This window comes from Notolepis coatsorum (assembly GCF_963971535.1).
Source record: "Notolepis coatsorum genome assembly, chromosome: 9".
NCBI lineage: Eukaryota > Metazoa > Chordata > Actinopteri > Aulopiformes > Paralepididae > Notolepis > Notolepis coatsorum.
This window is the reverse complement of record NC_140173.1, coordinates 66896808-66918967: the sequence shown is the minus strand read 5'-3', so window position 1 is coordinate 66918967 and position 22160 is coordinate 66896808. Positions and strand designations below refer to the sequence as shown.

The 22160-nt window shown below is 43.5% G+C and overlaps 1 protein-coding gene across 1 annotated transcript in view; it reads left to right on the top strand.

Annotated features, from left to right (window-relative positions):
- The window catches only part of ninl (ninein-like), a 106360-nt gene that overhangs the window by 48694 nt on the left and 35506 nt on the right, over positions 1 to 22160 (top strand). The window contains exons 9-11 of the mRNA XM_084322141.1: positions 4293 to 4429; positions 9969 to 10109; positions 21803 to 21977. Of these exons, the coding sequence (XP_084178267.1) occupies positions 4293 to 4429; positions 9969 to 10109; positions 21803 to 21977 (453 nt within the window). The remainder of the gene's footprint in view (positions 1 to 4292; positions 4430 to 9968; positions 10110 to 21802; positions 21978 to 22160) is intronic.

Here is a 22160-nt window from a genome sequence, read left to right as displayed (position 1 = left end):
TGTATTTTAAATTGTATAACTTTAGCTGAACTTGAAGTGGTGCCAGTCATCGGCCCTTGAATCCTTGCGCTTGTTGTGACATTGAGATAAGTGGCGCATGTGGAATCTGGCGAACAGAGTGTTCTGAATGACCCGATACGCTCCCTCACTCACAAGGTGACTCTGTGAAAGGAGAGCTTTGTTACGAGCCACCGTTTATCCCCAGTAGGTCTCGTCTTAAGTTGACTCAACGTCCCCGAAGCCACAGACGCACAAACATGGCCTATGGACGCTTTACTCGTACAATCTGTTGTATCGGTTATTTTCAAACGTTGACTGCTCTGCTCTCGTGGCGACTTGGCTTCGCTTGTGGCCGGGGAGGCCGAGACCAGAGGTGTTCAGAGTGCGTGTGAGACTGTAGGGTTTCTCAGGCATCGCTGTTACATAAAGGGGATTCTTTTAGAAACGCAGCTTCTACTGGAGCGTAACAGTAAGAAGCATTTTGTATGAAAGTATTCTGTACTTCTGTATGACAACTATTAAAGAACTTGAACTTGAACTTACCCGCAGCATGGCGGCGCACAGGAAACATCTCTCTTCCTACTGGTGGGCTGGGTTTGTCCGAGGGAAGCGGCGGGTTGTGATTGGAGGATGAAGAAAAGAGGACAGGGCTTGAGACGGGTCTGTCAACGTTGGTTGTGTTCAAGTTCAAGCTTTTTTTCTTTTTTTTTGTCACGTATAAAGTACATGCACATTACAGTGAAATGCTTGGTTTTGTATGAGCCCCCTGAGAATGTGCTTCATGCAGTAAAAAGTTAAAAGAATAAAGTCCAGCCACTATACAAAATATACAATATACAAACTAAAGTACAAAATGAGGTTGTGGTTTCCAGTCGGGCGTAATCTTGGACAGACTGCCTTGGGAGTGTAATCTGTGTTGCATGCAGCCTCACTGCTGGGTGGATACTCTGATTATGATAATACAAGATTAATCCCCAGCCTAGATTGTCCGTGGTGACACGTTGTGACTGCAGCCGAGGATAAACAAAAACATGACCCATGACCTACTTCACGCTTCAGTCTGGGATCACCCAGCCCTTTACCAAAAATGTATAGTAGGTTAGTAGTTGGTCATTTGGTACTGGCATGGTAAAACATTATGCATCCTTATACTTACATAATACCACGGTATAATCCAACTCAAACCATGATACGGTGCTGATATCCTGGTGTTTTCATCATTTCATTATAGTGACCAAAGCATTAGGGACATTTTAAATACCACAACAGTCTTTTGTAAGATATTGTTCTAGTTCTACATACTATTACTACCACCACCTCTAGCCCTCCCTACTGCTGGACAAATGTGTGTCCCTGGGTTTTGGTTCTACAGTATCTATGTAACCTCCTGTGCATGTTTTGTATCACTCAGCAGTCAGGTTTGCTACAAATGCCCCCCTTTCAACACATCACTGTGACTTTTACACATCTGTAAATTGGCCATCGTTACACTACACTCTCGACGAGGAATTCATTGGCTTACACTCATTTACAAAACCTTCCTTGGTCTGACCCCTCCTTATTTGATACACTTGTTAAAAATGTCCATCTACTGCCTATAACACCAGAGCTGCTCACCATATCTCTATGACAAATTATGCGTGCGCAGACCAGAGGCAAAAAGGAACGTAATCCTGGTCAGAAGAACAATGGGGCAGACTACAATATATTTGAATTTGTTAGCCATGCTAGCGATCTAAACAATCAATCCATGCCAAAGCTAGATACAGTATGTAAAAGGTGAAAGACTCTCACACTCAACCATGCTGATTTGGCATCATTACATCCAGACGTTTTCGTTTGAAACAACTTTTATTCAGGGGAGTGTCATGGTTTCTCCATAGAGCTCTGTCGTACTTCTTTTTGCGCAGCAGCTCGTGCAGGTAGGGGTCAACTTAGTCACGTGACTGATTGATTGGCTCGAACACAGTATGTTTGTAAATGGCGAACGGGTCTATAACACCAGAGCTGCTCACCATATCTCTATAACACCAGAGCTGCTCACCATATCTCGCTAAATGTTCCCTGTGTTAACACTTCCTTTGGTCAATTCCTTTGATCCCCCTCATTATTTTTAAGGACTATCGCAGAGTTGTTTACACACCTGCAACTGTCACCCAGCCTTTTGACTGTTCTGCTTCATGTATGCCCCCTTGTCATTGTATTTGGTTGTTTGATGTGTGTTTTAATTGTTTCCCTTACCTCTGTGATGTATGAACCATCGGTCTCTTTTCTATTTATTTTATTTTCTATTAAATTTTTGATTTTTTTTCCTTTCCCTGTTGCCCTTCCTTTGTCCTCCAGCCAGGCCGTCATTGAAAATAATAATTTGTTCTTAACTGACCTGCCTGGTTAAATAAAGGTTACATTTTCCCTCATTTAAAACAAAGAGAAGATGCACTATTGACAATTTTTCTCCGTCACACTGTATAAAAATGACGTCTGATTGACTGACGTATCTCCCACAGACTCTGGACTTGATACATTGTGTAAAATATACCTATTTTTACACAGACCTGTTGCCTCAAAGCCAATGAAAGCCTTGAAAACCAAGCATGTTAGTCTCAGAAAGCCACAAAACCAACCGATCTCTTCAAGGACCTAACTGAAGACCTTGAGAGCCTGCAACGGAGGCCGCATCATGGGTCTACCGAGTGGAGCGTTGCCCTGTCTGGCTGCACAGAGAGACCAAGCTGCTCGCTGAGAATTCAAACGAGAAGCATCCATCTGCATAACGTCAGCCCAGCACTCTCAGTCCCCACGCTGTCAGGCCCCTCAGGAATTTGGGTCACGAGACCGTCACAGGCCCGCTCAGCAGCACCACCCACCCAATGGCTGAATTGCTGACACTGTAGACTGTACATTGGAATACTGAATACTGACAAAGCCATACTTGGTCATTTACTGTACAACTGGGTTAGGACATTTGTGGGGGCCAGTTTCGAATTGCAGTCTCCCGTAGTTGTTCTTTGAGAGTGTTTTTGAAAGTGGGTAGTGATTCACATTCCTTTACAGCTTTGGGTAGGGCATTCCTGCGGGCAGATCCGCGATGCGTTTATTTAAACTTTATTTAACAGATTGCAGAATGGGTACAGTACAGTACTGTCGTAGTAGTCGTTATGCCAATTCCCAATCCCCTTCCTGGTCGCTGCGCACTTACCCCCCACAGTCGGTCTGGGAGAGTGGAGGCTATCACGTGCTTCCTCCGACACACGTCCAGCCAATCAACCGCTTCTTTTCACCTGGCAGCGCGGATTCTCATTGAGAGGGCGTAGCGTGTGGAAGGATCACACTATCCCACTCAAGTCCTATCCGCGCTTAGCAGGCGCCCCGACCGAACTGTAGGAGTCGCTGTTTACAACGACCCGGACCCACCCCGCCAGCTTCTCCCACCCTCTAATACTGCCAATTGTATTAGTGTGAACGGCCAGCCAAGCTGGTGACAACCCCGGAGCTGTGAGCTGGATTCGAACAGGCGAATCTAGCCGCTCCGGGGTTTGGTGACGAACGCAATCTCCGTTACGCCAAGTTCCCTCCTCCTTGTATATATTTACTGTATGTCACAAATGTAACATTACTGCATTGAGTGTCATAAATGTCATTATGAATTGAAAATGGGGGACCCTGATGTAAACAAGACGAAAGTCTTTCTCTGGTCTGCATCCCCTTAACAATTGTGTGTATTGAGCCGTACTGTATTGTACCCATTCTGCAATCTGTTAATAAAGTTATCAATCAATCAATCAATCCCGCACAGTGCAATACTCCAATTCAGCCATTGGGTGGGTGGCGCTGCTGAGCGGGCCTGTGACGGTCTCGTGACCCAAATTCCTGAGGGGCCTGACAGCGTGGGGCCTGACAGCGCTGGGACTGAGAGTGCTGGGCTGACGTTCTGCAGATGGATACTATTGATTCAAACGACTGTTGATGGAGGGGTCTGCCCCCTACTGGAGGCTTTGAAAACACCACAAAGTCAATGTAGCACGAGAACCACAAGGCTGAACACACAGCAGAGGAGTCACATAAAAATACGAGGAGCATTCAAGCTATGCTTAGTGATCATCCAAACTGGAACGCTCACGTATCATTCTTTTTATGGTATCTGAAAATGTTGTTTTACTTTGTAGTGGTTTAAAAAAAGAAAAAAAGCATCTCAATTAATGTTAATCTTATGATGTTTTCTAATACACCTGAAACTTGATAGATTGTCAGATCTACTACAGGATTGACTGAGCGCTCTGTGTCCCCTGCAGACACTGGACTTCTCCCTGGAGGAGAGGCTGAGTCTGGCGGAGCTCACCCTGGCTTTGGACAATGAGCTGCTGGTCAGCGGCAACGGCATCCACCAGGCGGCGCTCATCTCCTACAAGAACGAGATCCAGTACCTGCAGTAAGTCTCCGCTCTGACCACACCACCCCAGAGCCTTCTGTCTGACCACACCTCTGTCTGACCACACCTCTGTCTGACCATACCACCCCAGAGCCTTCTGTCTGACCACACCTCTGCCTGACCACACCACCCCAGAGCCTTCTGTCTGACCACACCTCTGTCTGACCACACCTCTGTCTGACCACACCTCTGTCTGACCACACCTCTGTCTGACCACACCTCTGTCTGACCACACATCTGCCTGACCACACCACCCCATAGCCTTCTGTCTGACCACACCTCTGTCTGACCACACCTCTGTCTGACCACACCTCTGCCTGACCACACCTCTGCCTGACCACACCTCTGCCTGACCACACCTCTGTCTGACCACACCTCTGCCTGACCACACCTCTGTCTGACCACACCTCTGCCTGACCACACCTCTGCCTGACCACACCTCTGCCTGACCACACCTCTGTCTGACCACACCTCTGTCTGACCACACCTCTGCCTGACCACACCTCTGCCTGACCACACCTCTGCCTGACCACACCTCTGTCTGACCACACCTCTGTCTGACCACACCTCTGCCTGACCACACCTCTGCCTGACCACACCTCTGCCTGACCACACCTCTGTCTGACCACACCTCTGCCTGACCACACCTCTGCCTGACCACACCACCCCAGAGCCTTCTGTCTGACCACACCTCTGCCTGACCACACCTCTGTCTGACCACACCTCTGTCTGACCACACCATCCCAGTGCCTTCCGTCTGAAACGGTTCCATAGTTCCAGAATAAAGAGTAGTGTATTACCCGGCGTTTCTGTGAACACAGCCGTGGTGCTGCTGCTGCTACTTCATCAGAACCAGGTCTGAATGAGTGTCAACAACGTTGCCCTCATTTCACTTCCTGCTGTAACCAATAGCCATGTTGGAGAAACCAATCATTACCAATCAGTATCTATTGGTCTCTGGGGCCTCAGGGAAGATCATTGCTCCAAGTTCAGTGAATTTCCACAACCAGCGTAGATGACTTGCCTGTATGGAATTCATGTGTTTTACATGTAAAATGTCTCCACCTGCAGGTGAAAGATATGGGTGTGTTTGTTTTGGTAAAGACTCTTCCATCAGAATCTCAGAATACACAGTGAATTGTCTGTTCGGGTGCTTCTGGCCTGGTGTGTGGAGAGACTGCACCCATAACAAACTAGCTGCTTCCTGGTGTGTGGAGAGACTGCACCCATAACAAACTAGCTGCTTCCTGGTGTTGGAGAGACTGCACCCATAACAAACTAGTTGCTTCCTGGTGTTGGAGAGACTGCACCCATAACAAACTAGCTGCTTTCTGGTGTTGGAGAGACTGCACCCATAACAAACTAACTGCTTCCTGTTGTTGGAGAGACTGCACCCATAACAAACTAACTGCTTCCTGTTGTTGGAGAGACTGCACAGTGCACATATCAAACTGACTGCTTCCTGGGCCCTGTTCCTCGTACCTGGCTAACTGAGTTAGCCGGATAATTTTCAGCATAGCTTGACTTAAGCCAGACCTTTCCGTTCCCCGACGTGCGATTGTCTAAATCGCTATGGCAACAGATAAAAAAGTTTGAACCTGCTCCAGAGCAGGGTTTAGTTCAGTTAGCTGGATAAACCATGGCCACGCCCTCGCAAAGAAATCCCAGCTCGCTTCCTGAAATAATTCTCAGTCTAGATCCCATTATACCATTCTGAATTATGTTTTTGTGCTTCGTTCTTCTAGAGGGGGCTTTTGAAATGTAAAATAATATACCTAAAATGCTGATAATAAATCCTATTCAGCCTATAGATTTACTTTGTCCTAAATAATGCACGTCATATTTATACGGATACGGCGCTCGGAGTCGCGACACACACAATCTGGTTATTTTAATAACGCCGCATTGCAAATGTGAATCCCGCCGGTTTGGCTCGGATTAGTTTCATATTCTTCGCTGTTGATGTATTTGCTTAATGGAGCGCCGGATTGTGAAATTGAAGCGTCTTCATGCGTGGACTGTGGATATGAATTACGAGGAATCTGAATCGGTGGATTGTTGAATTGTATCACTGTCACTCACACATTATTGTGCTATTGTAACTGGGATTAAAATGTCTATGCTCTGTTTGACGGATTTGAGAAATTGAATGAGCCGTTGACGTTTTTACGAATGAATTTGAGAAAATGCATTTATCTGTTCAAGCACTGTTATCTGATGATGATCAATTCAATGCATGTATGGATGATGTCCGAAACAGATTAAAACCTGATTAATAGTGAAACTATATAGCCTCCAAGCCTCTCTGACACCGTTATTTCGAGGGTCGCGCCTTGAAAACTGTGTAATATATAAAGTACATGATACCTAAGCCGAGCGCATACAGTACAGATATCCTCATAAGTATATATTAATTAACTCTTTGGGCTTGTTTGTATCTACTTATTCTGAAAGTTGAACTAATTATTTTTGCTAGCAAGATCTCATTTGATTATTCATTCCATTAAGCCTACTGCCAAGCAGGCACATTTAAAGAAATATAATCTGATTGATTGGGGTAATGAGGGATTTAAAATTAGCCTATAGATTATGCATTTAACTTGTCAGCGAGGCTATTGAGCCGTACTGTATTGTACAAAGCTCCAGACCTCCCAAAACAAACTAGTGAGACTCCTGCACAACCTTCACTTTAGGACTCATCTAACGCCAGCCCACTTTAGCAGTCTGGGATGGCTTAGGGTTGAGGAAAGGGTACACCAGCTTAAGATGCTACTGGTTTTTAAAGTACTGAAAGAAACGGTCCCCAAGTACCTAGTAAATTATTTTAATAAAGTAGGAGATGTCCACAAACACGCCACAAGAGGAAGCCCCACGGACCTGGTCTCGCCGAGAGTCAGGACATGCATGGGGAAAGATGCATTTTTTTACTCTGCTACTGTAATGTGGAATGCCCTGCCAACATTCATAAAACTCCTGAACTCCCCTCTCGGATTTAAATCCGCCCTAAAAGCATGGCTCAGCAGCAACTCAATTGGTCTTAACACTTTGAATGCCCATAACGAATATTCTCGGGTTTACCCCCCGCGGGTTGAATGCCCATAACGAGTTTTTTTTTTATTAGCGATCTGAATTCATATTTCATCAACCGAGTCTACCGTTGGTAAATCAGCCACCCCAGGCGCTCAGATGTGAAAAAAGCGCCCCCTATCGTCTCCCAGATGGTAATTCACCCTTTTGGATTGGACTCAATGAAAATGCATGGGGGGAAAAAACCCGGACTCCACATTTTACTTCTCACGCATGTAACCGGGGCCGATCAGCTTCATGCTGGACCCTCAGCACAGCGTGTATACGCTGTTTTACAGTATACGTGTGGGATCAATAAAAGGATCGATTTTTGGAATGGTCGATCAGGAATTGGAATAATCCATTTGGATACCATCTGATCTCGGGTAAGGAATCTATTTTACCAGTCTTAGGATAATCAGACCTTTTTTCACGGAGATATAAGCTTTCCCCCTATATGTGATATGGCTGTTTTGACTGTGCGAGTGATCAGGAAATAAGAGAATCGATTTACAGCTTGCAGCACCAGCGTGCATACGTACACATATACTATCGATAATCTAGCGTTTATTTGAAAACGATTCATAAATAGGCAGAACAATGACAACGTTCTAGAATATTACAGTACATCAGCGTTTATCAGGGATTCTTTTTTTTTCTTCTTGAAAACGAGGGCTTTTCAAAATGCTATAAAACGGAAATGAACCGATAAAAAAACAATCCGCTTCGACAATGTTGACTGGAAATGGGTCATTGATAATGCGACAGGCAGATTAGACACATAGCCATAATTTAAAACATAGATTAGGCGATATTAACGTTAACATTGAAGTGGTTGCTGGGCATTCAAGGGGGTAAAAAGGAAAACACGACCGGCTCTGAAAGTGTTAATATGGTTTTTATCTCTTTTATCATAACTTGCTTTTATTTCTCTTTATCATGAGTTGCTTTTAAGGGTTTGCGGATTTTCTTTTAACATTAGTTGACTATGAGTTGTCAGGTTAGGTGTTATTGTAAAAAAAATTAGGATGTGTCCTGTATAGTGTACATGTCCATTTGTGTTTTTGTGCCTTTTATGTTCCATGTATGGACCACAATGGAAACAAGCCTTGGCTTTATTGTGTTTTATCCATTTTTGACCAGCGTGTTGACACTGTTATTGTTTTGTCTTTTAAATGTTTGTACTACGATTGTGTCAAAATAAAGTATTCAATCAATCAATACCCATTCTGCAATCTGTAAAGTTTTCAATCAATCAATGCCGTTAGAAAATCAGGATTTCTGCGATCGACACCTGCTGTCTTTTCAGGTGAGGCGGCTGCGCACAATTATCCTGACTATCAAGTCTGGTTTGAATGAACGAGACTGAATCAGCGTTCGAGGAACAGGGAAAGCCCGGATTCAAACATCGGTTTAATTGAATCTGGATAATGGGACTTTTGATCGACTTAGTTGAACCAGGTACGGGGAATAGGGTCCTGGTGTTGGTATCAGAGTTGATCCTGTTAGCCAGACTGTCCTTATGATATAGTGTCATACCAGGCCTGGAGATGTTGTCCCATTAGTCAATGTGAATAATAACAAACAAAAAGAAATACAGTGAGTCAAAAGAGTCTGTGATGTAATTCTGGGGGAAGAGATTTGAGTATTAAAATGGACTTCCTAAACACCTCCTACTTCCAGTTGAGCCACAACTCACAGCCAATCACTGTGTCTTACCTCGTTCTCATCCTCCAATCGTATTTTCTTCCTCCGACAGGATTTAAACAGCGTCTGACGGCTGTCTTCTTGCGTCCCACCACCACCACATTGTCCTCCTTAGATTTAGATTATTTAGGGTACTTTTAAATAACAATCATAAAATAAATAACAAATAATAATAATAGTTAGCAGGGGGGGGTATCGACACAAACACAAACACTTTCTACAACCCCGGGCTGATATCACCCTCTGGTTGTGGCAGCACAACCTTGATATCAACTATCTCGGCTGATATCACCCTGCTGCGTACAAGACAAACCGGCCTTCACTTAATCCTATTAGCATCCATCAATCATGACCCCCCCCCCCCTGCATTCACGGTCAGTTGATAACAAGAATCAAGGGAGTTCAGGGTCCGAATGGCGGTAGGGAAGAAGCTGTCCTTGAAGCGGGTGGTTTTTGAAAAGATGGACTTAAAGCGCCTACCTGAGGGCAGGGGCTTAAACAGGGGGTGTGAGGGATCCTTAGCAATTTTTCTGGCGCGGGTGGTTGTGCGGGAGGTGAAGATGGAGTCCAGGGAGGGAAGGTCACATCCTATGATTTTGGAGGTCTTGTTAATGATGCGCTGCAGTTTTTTAATGGAGAGTTTTTGTGCAGAACCGTACCAGACTGTGATTGAAGAGGTGAGTATGATGGCGGTGTAGAATTGGACCAGAAGGTGGCGTTTGACCAGCTGGTCTCTATGGTAGTTCATACTGTACTGTGTCCTCAGGGTGATAGCAGACCAGGCCTGTAAGGAGCGGGACAAGGTGAAGGCTGACCTGGAGTGGGCAGATCGTAGGAACCTCCAGTTGGTACGGGAGGTAGACGACCGGCACGCCACCACGGAGTCCCTCAACGAGACCAAGATCAAGTAGGTTATTCTCCTCATCCGTGTTTGCATTTATTTTGTGTCCGTACTGTAGATGTCAGGGCAGAGTATCGGCACCGATTACCCAATTTTGATTCAGATTTACAAGGTCCAGATTTGATTTAAAATTCGATATTGATTCAGTTGGTTTCTGCAGCGCTGATTTCTGGGGCACCCGTCATTGTTGCCTAACGATATAATGTGGTGAACTTAAGACTTCAGCAGAAACTGAAGGCTCACTAGGGACACCTGCAGGATGGGAGGAGCACTAGAAATAACGTTTAGCGCAGATTAAAACATTACTCATGGGATTTTAACAATGACATTGTATATTGCTGTTGCACTTTACTGCTACATTTGATACCAAACTTATTTTCATGGTACTGTACTTGTGATGTACGATCTAAATCTAATCTAATATAATGTAATTTGAACAATCCAATATTATTATATTATTATGTTCAAATCCCATGAGTAATGTTTTAATCTGCGCTAAACGTTATTATTCAATATAGATTTTTTTCCCCCTTTCTCTCTATTTTTTATCCAGCCCTAGCGTGTGTGTGTGTTTTTAATGGGGTGGATGGTAAACACATTTCTTGACGGCCGACAGTGTCTATTTTAATGCATTATTACCAGGATGTTGTTGTCTTGATTGATTGATTGATTGAAAACTTTATTAACAGATTGCAGAATGGGTACAATACAGTACAGCTCAATACACACAATTGTTAAGGGGATGCAGACCAGAGAAAGACTTTCGTCTTGTTTACATCAGGGTCCCCCATTTTCAATTCATCAGGACATATATGACATACATGACATACAGATACATCTATACATTTATGACATACCAGATTTGCAAATACAGTACTGTTTGTGATACAGAAGGAGTCAGGAAAAGGGAGTATATACATTTGACGTAGAAACTGTACATTGGAGGAGGTTGGGTGGGGGGGGTTGGGTACACTGGGATATTGACAACCATACTGGGTAATCTACATTGGAGGTGTTTGGGGGGGGGGGCACACTGTATAAACAAGCAAAACTGTACATTGAGGGGGGGGGGGGGAGACACTGTACAAACAAACAAAATTGTACATTGGACTATTGACGAAACCATACTAGGTAAATGACTGTACATTGGAGGGGGTTGGGTTAGGATATTTACAGGGGCCAGTGTTGAATTGCAGTCTCCCGTAGGTGTCCCTTGAGAGAGGTTTTGAAAGTGGGTAGTGATCCACATTCCTTTACAGCTTTGGGTAGGGCGTTCCACATTGATGTGGCATAATTGCGAAACGTGTTTAGTCCCTTATTTGAGCCGAATCTGGGTTTAACATGATTTGTGGAGCTCCCTCTGGTGTTGTGATCGTGGTATTCACTGACCTTTGGGAAGTATTTTGACATGTACATGGGTACCTTGGTCGTGTAGTGTATCTTGTAGACCAGGCCCATTGCAAGTTGCTGTACTCTGTCGTCTACTCTAAGCCATCCTAGGTTGTCAAAGTGGGCAGGGGTGAGGTGGGTTCTAGGAGTAAGGTCAAGCAGTAGTCTTCCTTATCCAGAGTAAAGTCAACAGCTCATATCATGTCTTGGGGCTCATCGCTCCAGGAAAACACCCCAAAGTGTTCCTCAATATGTTCTAATATGATCGATTATGACCAGTGGCGGCCGCTGGCGCTGGTGCCTTGTAGGTCGCAGTTCTCGTTAATAGGTCGAGTTGAAAATGTAATGCTCTGAGATGCTCTGGAGCAATCTCTCTCTGTCTCTCGGATCAATCAAATCAAATAATTAACACATGTATGTTGTCATTTTAAACAACTCACCATTCATTCATTATGCATCAGCAGCAGCTAAATTAATGTTATAGTTCACAACACAGCAGCGCGTTTTGAATCGCTAGCCTATTTGTAACTGAGGGGTACAATTCCCTGACTGTATTACTAGATATGATACTTACTACCACTACCTTTGTACTTAATATTCGGCCACCCAGTACACGGCATAAATATATTATCATAAACACTCTCACGTAGATGAAACGGATCCAACACAAATGTACGAATTAGAAACAGGTCTTTATTTCTACACAGCGATGGTGTGTAGAACAAGCACTTAATAACTTAATTACATTTATGAATTGAAATAGTATGCACTTTTATGGCAAAGAGTATTCGTCGGTATATCAATAGAGAATGTCCAATCTCTGAAGGCGCAGGTGGTAAATATACGACCTGGAATAGTTAAGGAATAACAGCAATGATACTTTAATGATTATATACTAGATACACTAGAGGGGGTTAATCCGGTCGCTTGTAAGCCGACAGGAGTAGGAGGGGGGGGGGGGTAGAATCCAGCTGCCTCGTCCGGCCAAGGGTATCCCAGGTGAACCCACTGTAGTGCCGTTCAATGCGCCGGCGATCCTTGGACCACAGATGAAAGCAGGTGGACTCTTTGTGGGCCGGCTCTCTCCGGTCCACGGGGGAGAGACGTGAAGCGACCTCGTCTTGCAGAGCGTCTCCTCACCTTGCGTCCTCTCCAGGGGGGGGGGTTCCAACACACGGCAGTGTCGGGGGTCTTTATCCATGGAATAATCAAAGTATACAAAGCTTAATCCGTGCCTGGGAAGGCGGGCTGTCGTCGGTAGAATAATCCGGTATACAGGTCCACTCGCTCGTCGGCTCTGGGGCTCCTCGGGTGCAGCTTCACATGGGGTCAACCACCCTGGGTAAGCAGCCAGTTCTCTGCCCGAAACGATGGGGTACTGACTACGGTAGTATTCTCACCGCACGAAGCACTATATATTAACAGACTATTATTAGCTTAATAGACTACGTCCAACTCGACGATATAGTGCCAAATATGACTATTCAAATATTAATATACACGATGTCTCAATACCGATGGTAGGCGAACTTGGCCTTACTCCCACACGTGGCGTCGCGGGGAGGCTTTACGTCTGTGACTCTATTGGAGGGTAAGAAACTGGACTGAAAAGAAAGTCCTACTTTAGTAGCGCAGTATATATACGCACTATGAACAAATAGTCCCATTAGTGGTGCGGTAGCTAGATTCCTACGCGGAACTAGGACTTGTTCGTACATGTGGAGCGGTACGTTTGAACTGGGTCTGAGGGGTATGGCAGCCTGGCACCAAGGTCTCGACCAATAGTAGAATGGAGACTATTATGGGATGTTCAGTAGGCTAGAATGGATATTCAATGCATATTGTACAAGGAATATACAAGGGATATCAGGGAATATTAGAGAATATACAAATACAATTAAATATATATAAATAAATATATATATTCGGTTTAATCTGGCCCTTCACAACACTATTAATTATCGTCTCAGCAAGCACAGTCAATACTTTTTTCCGTAGCCGCATTTCGCGGAGACAGCTGTGTATAGCGAGAGAGAGAGAGAGAGAGAGAGAGAGAGAGAGAGAGAGAGAGAGAGAGAGAGAGAGAGAGACTCACTGTTTAGTTGAAACGTCCAGGGCAGGAGAGCTTGATAAACGTGTATAATCCACTGTTGATGTATATCCACTGTCCACTGTCTCCAGACTGCATCCGCCATATAGCTTGTTAGCCAAGTGTTAGCTTGTTAGGCTGTTAGCACAACACAAGTACATTTCTTTGTCCATTTTTCCGCGTCGAACAGACTGCAAACTACCTGGCGTTCTATCGCCATGCTCTAAGATAAACTCTAACCTTAACCAACTTTGAAAGAGTGCCTAAGCTTAACCATCTAAAGAACTTGCAGTCACGGCACGCTCTGCTGCCTGCATTTCACAACAACACAACAACACAACATCTCTCACCAACGGACCGGAATAAGCTAGAATTGGAACATTAGAAATTGGATTCGGCCAATCAGAAATCGTCTCTGTGAAATTCTGCTACGGAAAAAAATACTGGCGTCGGCCAATCAGAGAGCGTCTCCGCGAAATGCGGCTACAGAAATTCTTGACGCTACTGGCTAGACCGCTTCAAATCGCGCCCGGATTCCAACATAATAGTCATATTTCAACGCACAACGCGTTACGCACTGATTGGCTTCGACGGATACAGCGATCAAACCGTGACGCGCACTCAGAGCGCTATTGCGTCTAGCCCGGGCCGAGAAATAATAAAAAAAAAAAAAGTGATGTCACTTCCTGTTCAAGAAAACGAGTATTTTTTTATTTTATATAATAACGTTATATTGTGCATTGGAAACACAAACATACTTAAAATGAGTAAATGTTATTAATTTTAAACATGTTTATATTATTTATAGGGCTATAAAACTAAAAACTAAAAAGTTTTATTTTCTTCTTCTCTCTGATTTAACAGCAGTCAGCAGGTGGGTCGGCGCCCTTGCGCCCCTAGTGGCAGAGCCGCCACTGATTATGACAATTGGACAGACTGACATGGAAGGATAGTGATAATTATGACACATTTGTTTTTTATTCAACCATAAACATAAAGTGAGTTGTGAGCTCGGCCTCAGTCTGACGGTGGTGTGACTGTCCTGTCTGACGGTGGTGTGACTGTCCTGCCTGACGGTGGTGTGACTGTCCTGCCTGACGGTGGTGTGACTGTCCTGTCTGACGGTGGTGTGACTGTCCTGCCTGACGGTGGTGTGACTGTCCTGTCTGACGGTGGTGTGACTGTCCTGCCTGACGGTGGTGTGACTGTCCTGCCTGACGGTGGTGTGACTGTCCTGTCTGACGGTGGTGTGACTGTCCTGTCTGACGGTGGTGTGACTGTCCTGTCTGACGGTGGTGTGACTGTCCTGTCTGACGGTGGTGTGACTGTCCTGTCTGACGGTGGTGTGACTGTCCTGTCTGACGGTGGTGTGACTGTCCTGTCTGACGGTGGTGTGACTGTCCTGTCTGACGGTGGTGTGACTGTCCTGCCTGACAGTGGTGTGACTGTCCTGTCTGACGGTGGTGTGACTGTCCTGTCTGACGGTGGTGTGACTGTCCTGTCTGACGGTGGTGTGACTGTCCTGTGTGCATCTATCTAGGTCGTCCTCGGACGGGCCCTCCATCGGTGCTTCCAGTTATCCCGATCCTCCATGCATCTGGCTAGCTCGCCGGTGCATTCTGTTCCCGCATCTCTCCTGAGTACGTCCACGTAGGTTAATGTGGGACGTCCTCGTGATCGATGCCAGTGTGTTGGTTCCCACAGCACAAGTTTGCTGGTTGGCATCTCATGATGTCTCTGGCAGTGACCTGCCAGCCTCATTCTCCTGACTGCCACTTTCTCGCTCACCCTTAGCACCCCCCCAGAGAGGAGCAGTGCAGAGCAGTGACTACAGGAAACATGATGTCATTACAGAGCTATGCGGACAATTGCTATGTTTACATAATGTTTGGTTTCTGCCTGAGCTTTGAATGTCAGTCTCAGTGATGTTAATGATGATATCTCTGTGATTCAATGACACATTTAATGATGGATCAATGTCAAAGTTGAATACTTTCAGCTCTTGCTGTTGACATTCACCAGACTAGGCTAGCATGCAGCTTTCTACTGAATGCACAGAGAGGAAATTTGTATCCATCTTCTTGTCTGACTCTGGACAAGATGCATTTCCCATAACGTTGGCCTGTTCCTTTAAGAGACTAGCCTTGGTTAATGCAGGATGAATAAGACGGTCAGAGGACAGATTTATCCTGTGTCCTTTAAGAGACTGAATAAGACAGTCAGAGGACAGATTTATCCTGTGTCCTTTAAGAGACTGAATAAGACAGTCAGAGGACAGATTTATCCTGTGTCCTTTAAGAGACTGAATAAGACAGTCAGAGGACAGATTTATCCTGTGTCCTTTAAGAGACTGAATAAGACAGTCAGAGGACAGATTTATCCTGTGTCCTTTAAGAGACTGAATAAGACAGTCAGAGGACAGATTTATCCTGTGTCCTTTAAGAGACTGAATAAGACAGTCAGAGGACAGATTTATCCTGTGTCCTTTAAGAGACTGAATAAGACAGTCAGAGGACAGATTTATCCTGTGTCCTTTAAGAGACTGAATAAGACAGTCAGAGGACAGATTTATCCTGTGTCCTTTAAGAGACTGAATAAGACAGTCAGAGGACAGATTTATCCTGTGTCCTGTAAGAGACTGAATAAGACAGTCAGAGGACAGATTTATCCTGTGTCCTTTAAGAGACTGAATAAGACAGTCAGAGGACAGATTTATCCTGTGTCCTTTAAGAGACTGAATAAGACAGTCAGAGGACAGATTTATCCTGTGTCCTTTAAGAGACTGAATAAGACAGTCAGAGGACAGATTTATCCTGTGTCCTTTAAGAGACTGAATTAGACAGTCAGAGGACAGATTTATGTCATTTTGGCTCAACGGCATGGCTTTGTCCCCCTCTGTCTTTTTTATCAAATACTCTTTGATTGGCAGGAGTATTTTATCACTCTTTGATTGATGGGGGTATTTTATCATACACTTTGATTGGCAGGGGTATTTCATCACACTTTTATTAGCAGGGGTATTTAATAAAACACTCTTTGATTGGCAGGGCTAATTTATCATACACTCTTTGATTGGCAGGGGTATTTTATCACACTTTGATTGGCAGGAGTATTTTATCACATTTTGATTGGCAGGGGTATTTTATCACATTTTGATTGGCAGGGGTATTTAATCAAACACACTTTGATTGACAGGGGTAATTAATAATACACTCTTTGATTGACGGGGGTATTTAATCATTTCATTTCATTTTATTTTGTTTCGTACATGGGGGTACAGTTCATCTTTGCACAATATCACCAACATCTTTTATTTTTTTAACATGATACACCCATGGCCGAAAAGGAGCAGGATGAAGAAAACGTATGTTTCCTGCCCCCTTCCAAACTTCATATTTATTTTAACATAATGGTCAGCTCAAGTGCACCTTACAGCTTCATACCTAATAATAATAATAATAATAATAATAATAATAATAATAATAATAATAATAATAATAATAATAATAATAATAATAATAATAATATAATAATCATTACCATAATTATAATAATAATAATGATAATATGACCATTAACACTTTGAACGCCGGACCCGACTATAGTCGAGTTAACTCGCTGAACGTTGAGCGCCAGGACCCCCGAAAACCCAAGTATACTCGGGTTTTCATCGTTATTTATTTTATTCGATAATTCCATTCATAAAACATGCAGGCAGCTTGTGTTATCACTGGGGATGGGTCTGAGATTGCAAAAGTCCAATACCGCCACCTGCCGCCTTGCGGCCTCTATTGCACTCCATTTGAAACGATGTGGCTTGGTGTGTGGGCCGGCCTGCGGGCGGGGTCTAACTAGTCGGGCAAGCCAAACGCTTATAACGCATGCATCGACGAGGGTCGGGCCCCCCGGGTTCATGTTCATTGCTGGATTACGTTGGAAACATGATCGAGATCAGTATTTGGAATGGCGATCAGATAATTGGAATATTCTTTTCGGGACAGATCCTGGTTAAGGTAAGGGCTAAATGGTATCAATATTGCGTTGATCAAAAAATTTCTTCATGCGATCGGGAGCGTGTGTGGCGTGTTCCGTTGGTAGCTATCCCCTCCTTTCATGCATCCATGATGAAACATAATACCGATAATCTAAATTAGATTTGAGAACAGTAGCTAGTCCAGGGAAGAAACGATTTTACTAGAATACACGTTGCCGGCCATTACGAAGCATTTAGGAAATTACACCAGACCGCCCTGAAACTACACTCATATTCACGACGGTATAAAACGGAAATGTATGGATGGAAGTTTTTTAAATTTTTTTTGCATCTTGACCAGAAGAAACTCAATGACAATCGACTATATTATTAGATCCATAGCTATAATATATAATATAGCTTTAGGCCTGCAAACACAGCCACGTATCCCCATGTTAAAAGGCGCTGGCCTTTCAACAGTAACAGTAAACAGCGCCATCTGGCGCTGAATGAGTTAATAATAATAACAACAATAACGGCAATAATAATAATAATAATAATATTGCTAGATACCCAAGTAAATAAAAATAAAAATAAAAAACACAACCTGCGCCACGAGCCTCCGATGCATGGAAAAGAGAGAAAAAAAAGAAAAAAAGAAATAAATTAAATCAGATACAGAGAAATGTATACCTGCTGTTCATATGTTCTCATTGTTCTGTCTTTAAACGTCTTTTTTAGTTGGAAAATATTTTTACGGTGACTCCCACCACTGATATACACATCTGTGTTAGGGTTGTCCGTGCACACTGATGTTTAAAATGACCTTCCCTTCTATGCTCTCCATTCTGTGATATGAGGACAAACCTGTTTTGTAGATTGGCTGGTAATGCTTTACTTTTGGCCTTGTGCATAACTACTAATGTCTGTAACTTAACTAGCTCTTGCAATTTCAATAATCCAGAATGAATAAATAATATGTTGGTGTGTTCTCGATAGTCTGCTTTACAAATAATCCTAATAGCTCTCTTCTGTAGGAGATGCAGTGGTTTTATATTACTTTTATAGGTGTTACCCCATACTTCCACACAGTAATTAATATAAGGCAATATGAGTGCACAATACAATGTTCGCATTGCTTTGTTATCTAATAAATATTTAACTTTATTCACAATAAAAATACTCGTAGAAAACCTTTTCTTTACGTGTGCAATATGAAGTTTCCAGGTCAAACCTTCGTCCAGCAATACTCACAAAAGACGCAGTTCTGTAACCCTTTCAATATTAACTCCATCTATTGACAATACAACATTTTGCTCTTTTTTTTTCTTTTGCGAAAGATCATAAACTTTGTTTTTTTCACATTTAACACTTTCAGCGCCGGACCCGAGTATAGTCAGGTTAACTCGCCGAACGTTCGGCGCCAGACCCGACTATAGTCGGGTTTTAGTCGTTATTTCTTTTATTCGCTATTTCCATTGATTATCCATCCAGGGAGCCTGATGTTATCATTGGGAATGGGTCTGAGATCGCAAACGTTCAATACTGCCGCCTGCCGCCTTGCACATCCTTTGAAACTCTCTGGCTTGGGCTGTGCGTCGATCTAAAAAGTCAGATCCGGGTTTTCCTTGTCGGGCAGGACAAGCGTTTATAACTCATGGATTGAGGAGAATCAAGCACTCCCGGTTCATGTTCTTTGCTGGATTATGTTGGCAACACGATCGACATCAATACTTGGAATGGCGATCAGATAATTGGAATATTCTTTTTGGAGTACATCCTAGTCAAGGTAAGGGCTATATGGTATCAATCTTGCATTGATCCAAGAATCCATTCACTGCGATCCGACCGTATGTGTGTACTGTGTGTGTGTAATGTATTCCGTTGGTGGCGATCGAGGCATGGAAAAACGCCCCCCCCCCCCCACCCCCCACCCTTTCATGCATTCATGATGAAACATAATACCGATAATATAGCGTTGATTTCAGATTGATTGTTGATACAGGCGAGAAAGGCCACAGTTTTTAGTGAAATGCACTAAACGCTGCATAGCGTAATTTTCTGGGATTAGACCGGATTAAAATGGTATAAAACGGGAATATATGGATGAAGTTTTTTTTTCTTTTTCACAAATTGAACGATAGATACTCGATGTCAAATGGGCAATAGTATTATATCCATAGCTATTATATACAATGGGGGAAATAAGTATTGAACACATCAGCATTTTGACCCGTATATATTTCCAATGTGGCCATTCAAGTGGAATTTTCACCAGACTTTGGTATTAACTCAGGGAATCCAGACAAACAATCTAAACATTAAAGTCCATTCATAAATAAAGTTATGTGTAATAAAGTGGAATGACATAGGAAAAAAACACACTAACTGAAAATAATTCAATACTTAGTGCCTTTGTTTGTAATGACAGCTTCAAGGATGCTTTCTGTATGATATAACTAATCCCCCGCAGTATTCAGGTGTGATTTTGGCCCATTCCTCTACACAGATTGTCTTTAAATCTTGAAGATTGCGGGGGGGCCTCTTGTGAATCTGGATCTTCAGATGCTTCCACAAATGTTCAATTGGGTTTAAGTCAGGTGATTGACTGGGCCATTCCAACAAGTTGATTTTCTTTCTCTGAAACCAACTGCGAGTTTCCTTTGCTGTTTGCTTTGGATCGTTGTCCTGCTGGAAGGTCCGCCCACGTCTCATCCTGGTGGATGGCAGCAGGTTCCTCTCAATAATTTCTCTGTACATGGCTCCATTCATTGTTCCTTCAATGATATGAAGTCTGCCAGTACCAGGAGAGGAGAAACAGCCCCATACCATGATACTTCCACCTCCAAACTTCACTGTTGGTATAGTGTTATTCTGGTAATGTGCAGTGCCATTTCTCCTCCAAACATGGTGTGTTGTGTGACAGCCAGAAAGTAACATTTTGGTCTCATCTGACCAGAGTACATGCTCCCAGTAGTTCACTGGCTTGTCCAAATGTTGGTTGGCAAACTTTAAACAAGCTTCAACATGTCTTTTCTTCAGTAGTGGAGTCTTGCGCGCTGAGCGTGCACAGAGGCCATGGCGGTGGAGTGCATTTCCTATGGTCCTTTCTGTCACAGTTGTACCTGCTGCCACCAAGTCTTTCTGGAGCTCTTTCCTAGTGGTCCTTGGCTCTCTGGCTACTCTTCTAAGTATCCTTCTGACTCCCTGATCAGAAATGTTGTGTGTGATGTTGCTTCCACTTATGGATAATGCCCCTAATGGTGCTTACTGGAAGATTCTGAAGTTGTGAAATAGGTCTTTAGCCAATTCTATTGTCATGATTTGCAATAATCTGTTTGTGAAGGTCTTGAGAGCTCTTTGCTTTTACCCATTTGATGTTTCTTGTGTGGCACCTTGGTAACAAAAAAAAACATTTTATAGCCCATCAATATATTCTAACCCAGTTGACATTATTAGCACAGATAGGAGGTAGAGTTGCCTCCTAATTAGTTTTGTTTTTCAGCTAGTTCCTTGCCTTTCCTTGCTGTGGTGTACTGCTTTTTCTTAGTGTGTCCAATAATTGTTTCCTGTTTCATTCCACTTTATTACACATAACTTTATTTACATATGGACTTTAATGTTTAGATTTCTTGTCTGGATTTCTTGAGTTAATACCAAAGTCTGGTGCAAATTAGCTTGAATACGCTCATTGGAAATACATTTACTGAACAAAATGTTGATGTGTTCAATACTTATTTCCCCCACTGTATATATAGTTTGAACCCTGCAAACACTGCCATGTATTCCTATTCTTTAAAGCGGTGGCCTTCTTACCACACGGTACACAGCGACCTCTGGCGTCCAATGAGTTAATGATAGTTTATTTTCCTTAAACCATTTCTTTTGTTTGTCCATTTCCTGCATGATAATGCTTTTAAATCATATCCTGAGCTGTAAAAATGTGTGTCGTCCGCAAATAATACACATTTCAATAGTTTTGACACTTCAAATATATAAAGTATAAAATAAACAGTTTAGGTCCTAAAACTGAACTTTGTGGAATTCCACATTTAATGTGCATATGTTCAGATGTTTCCAGCGAAGTTCACAACCTGTTGCCTGTTATCTAAGTAACTTTTTAGCCAGTCTAGCACTATTCCTCTCATACACTCATACACTATCATACACTCTTTGATTGACAGGGGTAATTAATCATACACTCTTTGATTGACAGGGGTAATTAATAATACACTCTTTGATTGACAGGGGTATTGAGCAGGATTACCGGGACAGGCTGACGGTGCTGAGGAGCCAGTCGGAGCAGGAGAGTGAGGTGTTGCTCCAGCAGGTGGAGCGAGAGCGGGCCAAGCTCCGAGAGGAGGTGGAGGTTCTGAGGACCCAGGAGAGCACCCTGCAGGAGGAGGTCTGCAACGCCACCCAGGTGACTCAACCAACCCCCGAGACGCATCTGCGTCTAGAGCCAACAGCACACAGAGAATGATGGCTCCTTGTTTAGAACAATAGTTGGTTTTGTTTGTTTTTACTCCTCTTAAAGGAACACACTAGCATTATGGGAAATGCACTTACCGTCTTCTCCAGAGTCAGACAAGAAGATGAATACCAA